Genomic DNA, 13,725 nt, shown 5'->3' with positions numbered 1-13,725 from the left:
GGAGATGGGAGACAGCTATTACGATTCTCAAAAGCCAAACAAAAAAAGCGCGATTCATTTTGCAATCGTGACGAGACATCCAAATCATCGAATATATTTCGCTGGAGTGTAGCTTAGCATCATATCCAGGCAATGTAAAGGACGCCCTGACGCTAATCGAGAGTTCTTTCGACTATTTCTGTTCTATGTTTCATCTATTTGTTGTTAGTAGCACGGTTTTACACCTGCTGCTTAATGTGTAATAATATCCTGTGTCCCGCCATAAGCTAAATTAACAGATAATATTAGCAATTTATTGGGGAATGGAACCATAGACGTCGATCGAGACATCTGAGCAGTCAACAAACCTTATTCAATAACATTCTGACACTCGTAATCCAGCTGTTGTTATAGACTCACTGAAGCGGGTCAGGGCCTGGAGATTTATCTTGACAGGTCGCGTCCGTCTTCAGGCTATACTTGGCTCGATAAGAAGTGCGTCAGATGATACGACTCGGGAGCGCTTGTATAACTAACACATCGCCTGCTGAACAGTAAGTACCTCATGTGTATTCATTGGGGAAACAGCATTGCACAGCGTTTCCCGTTAAGGATGACTTTCTGGTTAATACGTATGGCTGGAAATTAACACTTGCATCCACATAGATAAAGTTAAGAAGTGTAGGTTATGCGAGGAGGAGTCTAAAGGGATTAAGGTGTACGTGAACTTCAATGACACAGATTGACCAGAAACAAATGTAACATTGAGCGAGTCGTAAGGACGAATACCAGGACTGGTTAAAATCTCAGTATATAAACGGTCTATCCTAATCAGCAGCAGAGATACACGGTATGACGCTGTTGTCAACGTGAAAAAATCATTGTGCAGTAATTATGAGAAAATCAGATTGACCTCCACTTAACATAGTGAATCACACTCCCCGTTAATTATCTATGAATCCAATGCAGTTTGAATAAACTTGACTTTCAAAAAAATCCAGCTGTATACGATTACAGTATATGTGATATCTATTCATTTCACCTGGACACAGTAAAGTTTCATCTGTTTGAAAAAATCTGACAGCCTACGGTGCACACGTAAAACGGCTTTAGCTTTCAGAATGTACGTCAAGCTCTGGACCCACAGGTGGAGAAACTAATGGTATTGATGATGGCGATTAGCCAGTCGCACCGTCCGCCTGGACTCTTAGTCAAGTGGAGCAGGCTACGTGCTGTCACCGATTTCAGCCACGTATTCCATTTCTCTTCCATAATCATACAAAACAACACTATACTGCACACACACTCAACAGTTGTCTGCCAGATAAATATACAACTGACATATAACGACTACTTAAACTAACTTATGCTACGAACAACACACACAGACCCATGCCCGAGGGAGGACTCGAATCTCCGGTGGGGGGGGGGGGGGGGGGGGGCGCAATCCGTGACATAGCGCCTCTAACCGCGCGGCCACAACGCGCGGCCTTAAGCCAAGTCTTCAGATACAGCCTTCCATGCAGTCCTGTCATTTGCTGTCCTCTTCGTCGTCTCGTAATAGTTTTCTAGCCTCATACTATTCACTATCTGATATCTTCTGCGTCCTCTTCTTCGTCTTCCATTCAATGTTCCTTCCACAGCATCAATCAGTAGAAAACCTCTTCCCATCTAATGTCCTAGCCATTTGTGTATTCTCTTCCTGATTACTTTTAAAATTTCCCTCTCTTTCCAACACCTCATTTCTCAATTTGTCTCCCCATTTTATCCCTTAAATCCTCCTCCAAACGTACATCTCATATACTTCTATTCTTCTTTCTTCCTCTTTCCTCAGTGTCCATGTCATGGCTCCGTATAACGCTACGTTACACCTAAAATACCTCGCCAACCTCTTCCTCAGATCCTTGTTCATGTTCCCACATAGAAATCTCCTCTTATTATCAAATGCCACTTTGGCAACTACTAAATCCATTCTTACCTCCTTACTGCATCTCATGACTTCCGTGATAATGCTTCCACTATATCTTAAAGCACTAACTTGTTCTATATCTTCTTATCCTAGCTTTATAGTTGTTCTTACTTATCTTGCACTTATCACCATAGATTTTGTCTTTTTCTTATTAATTCTCATTTCGATGATGTGCTAACCTTTTCTTATTCCTTCTTTATCTTGATTCTACACATGTTCCGAAATACTTTGTATGCGCTAGCCATCACTAAATATTGAACATGGTGTATCGATTCCTTATAGTAAATAAATAGAAATTTCAACAGTGAGTACATCATAGTTAACGTTCGCTTACGTGCGCTACAAGCCATTAAAATACCAACAACAGGAAAGATAGCAAACAACGAAATTTTACTTATTCTGTGTTTACAGTATAGCAGAAAAAATACACGATTAAAGTTTTAGGTGTTTTGAGTGTGTACAGGGTGCGAAATTTAACACATAGGGCTGCAACCTCTGGCAGCAACAATGGCCAAAACCCGGCTGGGTACTGGATCGAACTGAGCTTGGATGACAGGTATAGGTACCTCATTCCGCCCTGTTTTAACCCTGTGCCAGATTTGATTAGTCGTCATGATCACCGAGTAGTGGCATGTCAACCGCCCAACAACCCATTACCAGACGGTTTCAGTGGGCGAGAGATCTCGAAAACGTGTTGGCGAGGGTAACAAAGGATAACACGGGAAAAATGTGGTCTTGCGTTATCTTGTTGAAAGATAATGTCACGGAGACTTCGAAGCTACAGCACTGCCATCACCCTTGACAAGTCTAACGCATGCTGTCCTAATTAGGAGCTATGCGAACCAGAAGTGGTATTAGGAACCTAATGGTATCGCAGAGTATCATGCTGGATGCTGAGCTCGTATGACGATGATGAATGAAACGTGGTAACGTTTTCCTCAGCACCTCCATACATGGATACATCCATCGTGATGCTATTGTCGGACTCGTTGAAAAGATTGTTGTGGTACCACCCCTGCGTTCAGTGTTGTCTGGCGCATTGCTGTCGGTGTATCATCCCTGCTGCCTTGTACGATCCTGCATGGGCGAACAAACAACACGTATGTCTTCTCGGGTGCTAGTCACGTGGTATCGTTGAGCTCTTGCGTGGAGTTGAGTATGGAAACCCTGAATCCACATGAATACTCAGTAAGGCACATGACGGTGTGGGGCGGAGATTACTTTTGGTACAACCAACTGATCCCCCCTTTCCGTTCCATACGCGAATGGTGAGTGGGAAGAATGATTGTAGACAAGCATTTGTATTAGCTCTAATTTCTCGAATTTTCTCGTTGGGGTCATTTCGCGAGACATATATGGGAGGAAATAATATGTTGTCCGACTCTTCCCGAAAATACTCTTTCGAAATTTGAATAGCAAACTTATGTTTGATGCACAACTCATGTCTTGTACTATTAGCCACTGGAGTCCGTTAAGCATCTCTGTAACGTCCTCGCGCCGACGAAACGATCCCGTGACGAAACATGCCACTCTTCGTTGGATCTTCTCAACCATTTTTATCAGTCGAGTGACATTATACTGAGTGCACTATCCGAAAATTACCTCGAGCAATTAAACAGAGAACCGACTCGTGGAAATAACATCTTGGACCTACTGATAACAAACAGACCCGAACTTTTCGACTCTGTATGTACAGAACAGGGAATCAGTGATCATAAGGCCGTTGCAGCATCCCTGAATATGGAAGTTAATAGGAATATAAAAAAAGGGAGGAAGGTTTATCTGTTTAGCAAGAGTAATAGAAGGCAGATTTCAGACTACCTAACAGATCAAAACGAAAATTTCTGTCCCGACACTGACAATGTTGAGTGTTTATGGAAAAAGTTCAAGGCAATCGTAAAATGCGTTTTAGACAGGTACGTGCCCAGTAAAACTTTGAGGGACGGGAAAAACCCACCGTGGTACAACAACAAAGTTAGGAAACTACTGCGAAAGCAAAGAGAGTTCCACTCCAAGTTTAAACGCAGCCAAAACCTCTCAGACAAACAGAAGCTAAACGATTTCAAAGTTAGCGTAAGGAGGGCTATGCGTGAAGCGTTCATTGAATTCGAAAGTAAAATTCTATGTACCGACTTGACAGAAAATCCTAGGAAGTTCTGGTCTTACGTTAAATCAGTAAGTGGCTCGAAACAGCATATCCAGACACTACGGGATGATGATGGCATTGAAACAGAGGATGACTCGCGTAAAGCTGAAATACTAAACACCTTTTTCCAAAGCTGTTTCACAGAGGAAGACCGCACTGCAGTTCCTTCTCTAAATCCTCGCACAAACGAAAAAATGGCAGACATCGAAATAAGTGTCCAAGGAATAGAAAAGCAACTGGAATCACTCAATAGAGGAAAGTCCACTGGACCTGACGGGATACCAATTCGATTCTACACAGAGTACGCGAAAGAACTTGCCCCCCTTCTAACAGCCGTGTACCGCAAGTCTCTAGAGGAACGGAGGGTTCCAAACGATTGGAAAAGAGCGCAAATAGTCCCAGTCTTCAAGAAGGGTCGTCGAGCAGATGCGCAAAACTATAGACCTATATCTCTTACGTCGATCTCTTGCAGAATTTTAGAACATGTTTTTTGCTCGCGTATCATGTCATTTCTGGAAACCCAGAATCTACTATGTAGGAATCAACATGGAATCCGGAAACAGCGATCGTGTGAGACCCAACTCGCCTTATTTGTTCATGAGACCCAGAAAATATTAGATACAGGCTCCCAGGTAGATGCTATTTTTCTTGACTTCCGGAAGGCGTTCGATACAGTTCCGCACTGTCGCCTGATAAACAAAGTAAGAGCCTACGGAATATCAGACCAGCTGTGTGGCTGGATTGAAGAGTTTTTAGCAAACAGAACACAGCATGTTGTTATCAATGGAGAGACGTCTACAGACGTTAAAGTAACCTCTGGCGTGCCACAGGGGAGTGTTATGGGACCATTGCTTTTCACAATATATGTAAATGACTTAGTAGATAGTGTCGGAAGTTCCATGCGGCTTTTCGCGGATGATGCTGTAGTATACAGAGAAGTTGCAGCATTAGAAAATTGTAGCGAAATGCAGGAAGATCTGCAGCGGATAGGCACTTGGTGCAGGGAGTGGCAACTGACCCTTAACATAGACAAATGTAATGTATTGCGAATACATAGAAAGAAGGATCCTTTATTGTATGATTATATGATAGCGGAACAAACACTGGTAGCAGTTACTTCTGTAAAATATCTGGGAGTATGCGTGCGGAACGATTTGAAGTGGAATGATCATATAAAATTAATTGTTGGTAAGGCGGGTACCAGGTTCAGATTCATTGGGAGAGTGCTTAGAAAATGTAGTCCATCAACAAAGGAGGTGGCTTACAAAACACTCGTTCGACCTATACTTGAGTATTGCTCATCAGTGTGGGATCCGTACCAGATGGGTCTGACGGAGGAGATAGAGAAGATCCAAAGAAGAGCGGCGCGTTTCGTCACAGGGTTATTTGGTAACCGTGATAGCGTTACGGAGATGTTTAATAAACTCAAGTGGCAGACTCTGCAAGAGAGGCGCTCTGCATCGCGGTGTAGCTTGCTCGCCAGGTTTCGAAAGGGTGCGTTTCTGGATGAGGTATCGAATATATTGCTTCCCCCTACTTATACCTCCCGTGGAGATCACGAATGTAAAATTAGAGAGATTAGAGCACGCACGGAGGCTCTCAGACAGTCGTTTTTCCCGCGAACCATACGCGACTGGAACAGGAAAGGAAGGTAATGACAGTGGCACGTACAGTGCCCTCCGCCACACACCGTTGGGTGGCTTGCGGAGTATCAATGTAGATGTAGATGTAGATGTAGGTAAGGGTCCCAGATTGATGAACAGCACCTTGTAAGCCACATCTGTAGTGGATGAGTTAGATTTCCTTAAGATTTTGCCTACGAATCTGCTTTTCCAACTATTTAACAGTAGTGGATTCTTTTCCTATGCATGCGCCATGTGTTACATTTATTTATGTTCAAGGTAAACTGCCAGTTCCTCCGACGTTATAGATAACTGCATTTAACAGCGTTAAAGAGTTTTCGATGCTTTCTACTAGATAATTTATATAAACTGTAAACAGTAATGGTCCACTAACGCTTCCATGGGCATTCCGAAAATTACTTTTACATCTGTCGATTTTGTTCCGTTGAGAGAGACGTGTTGAGTTCTATCTGCAAGAAAGTTTTAAATCCAGTCGAAAATGTCGTCCAGTTCTCAGTAAACTTGTACATTTTTTCACTAAAAGGCAGTGTGGGACGGTGTCAAATGCCTTTCTGAAGTCGAAGAACATGGCATCAACCTGGGCGCCGACGTCTGAAGCGCTGTGGCTCTCGTGGAGGAACAGAGCGAGTGAATTTTCGCAAGATCTGTGTTTGCAGAATGCATGTTGATTTTTATAGAGGGGATTTTCGTTCTCCAAAAACGTCATAATACATGAGCATAAATCGTTCCATAATTCTACAACACACTGACGTCAATGATGTAGGTCTATCTGTCCTATGACCCTTCTTGAAACTGTGAATGACCTGCGCTTTTTTTTCAGTCGCTACGTACCCTTCGTTGCTCAAACTATCTACGTTGCTCGCATGACAGTCGTGCAATTCCAACCATCGTGAGAAGCAAATACTGCGTAACGATAAACCATACTAGATAGGTCAAGACCCTGCAATTGTCGAAGTGTGACACTTGCTGGCAGTCGCTCTCCTTTTTGCACTATGTATTCCCTCACCAAAGAACAACATTCAAATGCGATTTCTGAATGAGAAACCTGCTGCGTAATCCTTCATTATATCCAGCATGTTGATGATGTTAGTCTACGTACTTGGTGCGGTTGCGCTGAAATGCAAGCATGTAGTGCACTTCATATCAGTTTGACGTTTCTTGCATGTCGTCTTCATGGCGTCGGAATTTTAATGGACACTAATGTATATCTGGAGAGTGTGTCTTAAGTTGGCTCAAAGCCGAGGCTCGCTGTATCGAAATAGAACACATCGAATGTGGCAGATTAATATCGGAGTGAACAAAAAATGAAACCTGACAAACTCAAAATAGAGAGAAATGGGTGGAGAAGTAAGGATTGGGGAATTATTGTTTTAGAAGATAGTATCCCGGCTTTTGCCTTAGTGAAACCAGTGCAAACCTAAATCTGAACGACCAGCAGGCTATCTAAATTGTCGCCCTTCGGAATGCAGGTGTAGTAGTGTCTCACCGCCTCGTTCCATGGTTTTATTACAAGTATATGCGGATACGTATGAAAGTTTTAGAAGCAAATTGTCTGCAGTAATTAATAGCAACTGACTGAAAACAAAACTGTGGATTACCTTTCGAGGGATAGTTGTTTAGGTTGTTGCTGCAGTTTCTAAACGCACGGTAGGAAGAGTGCAGCACGCAAAAGTAGGGAATCCGTGTGCGAGTCCTGGCAAGGTGTACAGTTTGAGCCTGTGGTGAACATTGCACCAAAAGCACCGATCATTAATGTCTATTAAATTTTAGTTGGATTTGTGGCATCAATAAATATACCAATTGTTCATACGTAATACTCTAAAGTCTAAACAATGAATCAAATTATAAACCCGTGCAGTTAACAAGGTGTAGCAGGGCACAATTGATTCGGCTGTCGGGAACAGTGTTCAAATGTTTCGAGCGCCAAGGGAGGACGCCCAATTTGGCTGGCAAATAAAAACCAGCCACAGTGCAGGAAAACCAAACGCAGCGACACTAAGGCTAAAAAGGGACATACGGCACTGTTTTACGGGAGTATGTATTTTAAAGGCTGTGTTTATAAACGAAAATTCAGTGCAGTCGATAGCCTAACAGTCCTAATGTTTGCAAATGACATAGCTGATTTCGTTTTGCCACCACAGAGCACACGCAATGTAAATAAAAGCTAAAATGCATAAGTTATTTAGCTAACTTCAAAATGCGATGTAATATATTTCTTACCCCAAATAAAATATATATTTACTTATTTAATGAAAAATGAAAGATAAAACAATTAAAGATGCCACAGTTGTGATGAAATTTGTTTGGATATGAAAGGAAAATAATAATTGTGTACTTGGAAAAAGGCGAACCTATATTTAATTCATAATTAGTACAGTAGAGTGTCTGTACAAATTGCCGTTTGTAACATGAAGCGCAATGGTAAAGGGATATGACTGTCTTTGGGTACAACAAACCTCATTCCAGAAGGGAAATGCCTGATTTTACACGTCTATTTTTGAGTATTATCTTAGGAATGGGTCCGCTAACATATTCCTCTTGGCGTGGCTAAAAATGCTACGATATAAAGAACAAATTGCTATAAGGGGTCACTGTCGCCCTGAATGGATTCCGGTGGAACGCATTGGAAATGTTTTCATTGCAGGGGCATGACTGGAACTACACGCAAGCCAACCGTTTTCACTCCTGCACCCTGCACCCTAGCGTGTCGATGAATAGACACAAACCTTGTGCTTTGGAGGTGCGTAAATCGCATTTCAGCTTAAATGTGAATGGAACACAGTACTTTGTTCTTCTAGCCTTTACCAAATCTTCTGTAAGGTGTAGATGTAAGGTATTGTGGAAGCTGATGAAGGCATTGTGATATTTTCATTACGCACTAAAGGATTGTTTGATACCTTTAAGCAGAATGGCTACATCAAGCTGATGGACATCCATGTTTTGGCGTACGTTCTACATCCTAATGAGGACCCTACCATCACCAGCCCTAGTTTCCAAGATGACAATTCTCTTGTCCACATGGCTGTAAATATGCTTGTCAGAAGGAACACTCAGCAGCAATCACTTATGAAAACGCAAAGTCAGAAGATTGAATCGCGCTGAAAGTCTTTGGGATTGTCTGGCGCGAAGCGACATATCACACGAATGATATCCATGCATTGTCGCCGTCTATGAGGTGTTGCGACAGGAACGGTTAGCCGAAGACATTACTTATAAACCAGAAAATTACCCAGTTCATCTGAAGTATCGTGGTTCAACTAGCTCGTGAGAGTGTCACACGGTATTAGGACACAGACGAGACTTTCTTGGTCTGGTTACACCCGTCTGATTTCTCCAGATATACTAACAATGAACTGTCGAAACAACGTGACACCCAATGCTTATTATTTTATATAGTTTGGGACGCAGTCACAAAATAGCTTTTTCCAGTGATTTACACTGATGTTGCAATAGGCTCACGTTAAAGATAAAACAGAAAGCGTACGGAGTTAAAACACAGGAGGCTGTCAGTCTACTGATCATTGGTAGCATGCTGGAATACATGCAGTTCATCATTGCTAATAACTGTTACAAAAAGCTTGTACGACGTGTACTGGGATATTGCTCCAGTTTCTGACGCCCAAAATAGGTTAGAGAGGTTACAGAGGAGGTTACTATCTCTATCTGTCGTGATGACTATACGAAAATGCTGGAGATATTCTGACAGTGTTGCAGAAAATTAGTTTCAGTATTTCAGCTGATTATAAATGAGAAATTCAGGAATTACAGATCGGCTGGAGACACGGAAATGATCACACATCCCACGCTCGGTTCGTGAAGAGAATGTTAAGAACAAATGGCAGTATCACAAAATGGCATAGTGTTGTCTATCGAACATTTCACAGCACTTGTACATTAAGTGCCCTAATACTAGTTTGCTATTACGTAAGTAATTAATCTGAGTCAGATGAATTTATACCTCTTTGCAGAAAGAACTACCAATTTTTTTCTCATTTCAAAACCATTTTTTTGTGGAAACACGCGTCTACACTAAAGCATAATAGTGTTCTGTCAACAGAGGTGCTGGCATCCAACAGAATCGGAAACGACAAATCGCCGTTGTTCACGTAGCCTTATCCAAGGAAGTTTATCTTCGAATATTCACTTTGACGGTCAGAAAGAATGAAATACGATGTGTCCCGTTCATTAAAACTTAACGACACAGTATAAAATGCAGTTGCTTCGAAATCGGGTCGTTACACACTCGAGGATGGAAACAAGTATTTAGAAAGCTGAGGTAAGGAGCCACGCGATGCAACAATGAGTTTGGCACCTACCTTGGTCCGTATGCTGTCGTGCATTGTGAAGGCTCAGGCAGATGTAACCTGCGGCACCCAATGAGAACCGTCGTGCATCGGCAACTGGCGGGAGTCGGCGCGCTCGCGCTGCCACACAACTTCACACCGCGCTCTACCCCAGCGCCGCGCAGCGGTGTTTCGGGAAACTCGGGCTCCAGGGGGCATTCTCGCAACGCTGACGTCCCGCGGAAGTTGAGAGCGACGATTCATCGACGCTAGGCAAAAAATAGGGCTCTTCGCCGTACTTCCTCCGCATAATTTTTCATCTGGCGAATCACTACTTTATAACTGGCTCACGGAGCTTACTGCTCAGTGCACGTGTCAGTATGACCGCCGGCAAGGTGCCCTTAATGATGCCCAAACAAAGAAATTCGCAAATTTTTTACTTTCTCTATTTCGTAATATTATGTGGTAATAATAAATCCCCTATTCTTTAGAGAATCGAATTCTCATGTATAAAACAGATTCCAAATTCTGATTATCTTACAAATGATTTAATGTGTTAAATATTTGATGTTAATCAAGTAAGTGATAAAGCTTACAAAATATTTGAAATTATTCTTAAGGTTTGTTGGAAGTCGGAAAGTGTTTTCATCATCTAACAGTGCACGAGTATAGTCTGGGTAATTTGCGCTCCGTTTCAATCAAAAGCTAGTTTTTGTCGCTTCTCAGTGTTTTGTGCAAAGTCATGTCTACTGAACTACGTCGTACAATAATCTAATTTTGCAAGTGCATTCAGAGGAATATGTGGATACTTCCTACAAAATTTGTTGCGAATAGTTAGTAGTGAAGGAGTGTGAGAAAAATAATGAGACTGACAACACTACGAGTGATCTGACAACACAGTGCTCGTCTGTTTGTGTAGACTGGAGTGTCCATCCCTTCCAGAAGCTCAGTCCGAGTTTCAGCTCTGTACAGTAATCACGTGATTTTTGAGAGCGCCGTCATGAAGTTGCATTTTAATTTTGTGTTACGAAAATGGAACAGCGGAATTTAGAACAAGCTTATGTCATGAAGTATTTGTTAAACTAGGGGAATCCGCGAGTGTGACCTTTCAAAAGTTGAAATAGGCCTTTGGGGAACATTACTTACCAAGAGTACAACTTCTTTGCCGGCACAACTCATTTTTGGAAAGCCAAGAACACGTTGAAGATAAACCTCGCACAGAAACACCTTCAACTAAAAAACCCGACGATAACATCGAATGTGTGCGTGCTCTTGGGAGACTGTTACTTCAGGGCAAACTATCGACCAAGTGTTTTACAAAATTTCCTTGAAGGCTCAGGGAAAGGGAGTTTCGAGTGAGACCAGACATTGCAGACAACTGGAGGCTACATCGTGACAACGCTCCAGGTCACACAGCCACTTCCATCACGGAATTTTTCACCTCAAAAGGCATTTATGTTGTTCCACAGCCCTCGTATTCACACAGTCTGACTCCTTGTGACTTTTTTGTTTTCCCAAAATTGAAAAACGAAAAGGACGCCATTTGGAGACACTGGAGACCACTCAAAAGAATGTGACCGACATGTAAGAGGCCCTATCAGTTACAGCCTATCAGCGTTGCTACGAAGACTAGGAACAACTCCGCCGATGTATAGCTGCTGAAGGGAACTGATTTGAAGGGGACAATATTAATCTCTGAAAAAAATAAAAACTTCTGTAGATAAAAGATCAGTCTTATTATTTGTCTCACATACCTTGTAAATTAAAATGTAATGCCTGATACTGAAGTTTTACTGCATGAACAGCGAGAATGTAGTAAGCGAAAAATTCCTCTTACTTTCATCATTTTGTAGGCGCTGTCAGCGAGAAAAAGTTTTGTTAAGGTCTGAAAAGTGGCTAGTTAAATAGTTAATAAGTTAGTTTCATGTTGCATGGATCACGTGTACGATAAATTATGATGATGAGGAATGAGTCCACTTACTTTCATTTCCGGAACTGTTTTCTAAATCTTCTTTTTCCATAAACAGATGAGATTAATTCCTAGCCAACATCTTTTCACAGTAAAATAACAGAAATTCTTCTATGGAATAGAAGGAAGTTGTAGAGTCAGATAAACTATGTGATCAAAAGTATCCGGACACCTGGCTAAAAATGACTTACAAGTTCGTGGGGCCCTCCATCGGTAATGCTGGAATTCAATATGGTGTTGGCCCACCCTTAGCTTAGATGACAGCTTCCACTCTCGCAGGCATTCGTTCAATCAGCTGCTGGAAGGTTTCTTGGGGGATGGCAGCTCGTTCTTTACGGAGTGATGCACTGAGAAGAGGAATCGATGTCGGTCGGTGAGGCCTGGCACGAAGTCGGCGTTCCAAAACAACCCAAAGGTGTTCTGTAGGACTCAAGTCTGGACTCTGCACAGGCCAGCCCATTACAGGGATGTTATTGTCGTGTAATCACTCCGCCACAGGCAGTGCATTATGAACAGGTGCTCGATCTTGTTGAAAGATGCAATCGCCATCCCCGAATTGCTGTTCAACTGTGGGAAGCAAGGAGGTGCTTAAAACATCAATGTAGGCCTATGCTGTGATAGTGCCTCGCAAAACAACAAGGGGTGCAAGCCCCCTCCATGAAAAACACGACCACATCATAACACCACCGCCTCCGAATTTTACTGCTGGCACTACACACGCTGGCAGACGACGTTCACCGGGCATTCGCCATACACGCACCCTGCCATCGGATCGCCACACTGTCTACCTTGATTCGTCACTCCACATAACGTTTTTCCACTGTTCAATCGTCCAATGTTTATGCTCCTTACACCAAGCGAGGCGTCGTTTGGCATTTACTGGCGTGATGTGTGACTTATGAGCAGCCCCTCGACCATAAAATCCAAGTTTTCTCACCTCCCGCCTGTCATAGTACTTGCAGTGGATCCAGGTGCAATTTGAAATTCCTATGTGATGATCTGGATAGATGTCTGCCTATTACACATTATTACCCTCTTCAACTGTGGGCGGTCTCTGTCAGTGAACAGACGAGGTCGGCCTGTACGCTTTTGTGCTTACGTGTCCCTTCACGTTTCCACTTCACTATCATATCGGAAACAGTGGACCTAGGGATGTTTAGGAGTGTGGAAATCTCGCACACAGACGTATGACACAAGTGACACCAAATCACTGACCACATTCGAAGTCCGTGAATTCCGCAGAGCGCTCCACTCTGCTCTCTCACGATGTCTAATGACTACTGAGGTCGCTGATATGGAGTACCTGGCAGTAGGTGGCAGTACAATGCACCTAACATGAAAAACGTATCATTTGGAGGGCGTCCGGATACTTTTGATCACATAGTGTAAAATCCTTTATTGGTCAAGATCGCAAGTATATTTTTTTTATTGTTAACTTGCTTAGTCTACAGTAATTAGCCATATTCAGATATGTAATACATACAAAGATACATTTAAGAAAAAAATTCTATGTAAACTGTTAATATGAAATAGTTTTATCACAAAGGACATATCACATTTTTGTTTGTTTAATGTACATCACCAGTGGTTGGGCCACATCATCATAATTTTCTTTAAGCAGCATTGGTTGTTATAAAACCTGATGGAACAATGATGTAAAATTATCTCTAAGGCATATTTAAATCACGATGATATATATACAATACAGTGTATGAATACGTCATAAAAAAGTAGAG

General features: G+C 42.3%; 1 protein-coding gene across 1 annotated transcript in view; it reads right to left on the bottom strand.

Annotated features, from left to right (window-relative positions):
• Positions 1–10,201, bottom strand: part of LOC124795173 (phytanoyl-CoA dioxygenase domain-containing protein 1 homolog) — a 63,417-nt gene extending 53,216 nt beyond the window's left edge. The window contains exon 1 of the mRNA XM_047259070.1: positions 10,054–10,201. Within this exon, the coding sequence (XP_047115026.1) occupies positions 10,054–10,077 (24 nt within the window). The 5' untranslated portion in view covers positions 10,078–10,201. The remainder of the gene's footprint in view (positions 1–10,053) is intronic.
• Positions 10,202–13,725: the final 3,524 nt, after the last annotated feature.

Source organism: Schistocerca piceifrons, chromosome 4 (assembly GCF_021461385.2).
Source record: "Schistocerca piceifrons isolate TAMUIC-IGC-003096 chromosome 4, iqSchPice1.1, whole genome shotgun sequence".
In the NCBI taxonomy this organism is placed as follows: Eukaryota; Metazoa; Arthropoda; class Insecta; order Orthoptera; family Acrididae; genus Schistocerca; species Schistocerca piceifrons.
The sequence above is the reverse complement of the archived record's forward strand: the minus strand, read 5'-3'. Positions and strand labels throughout refer to the sequence as shown.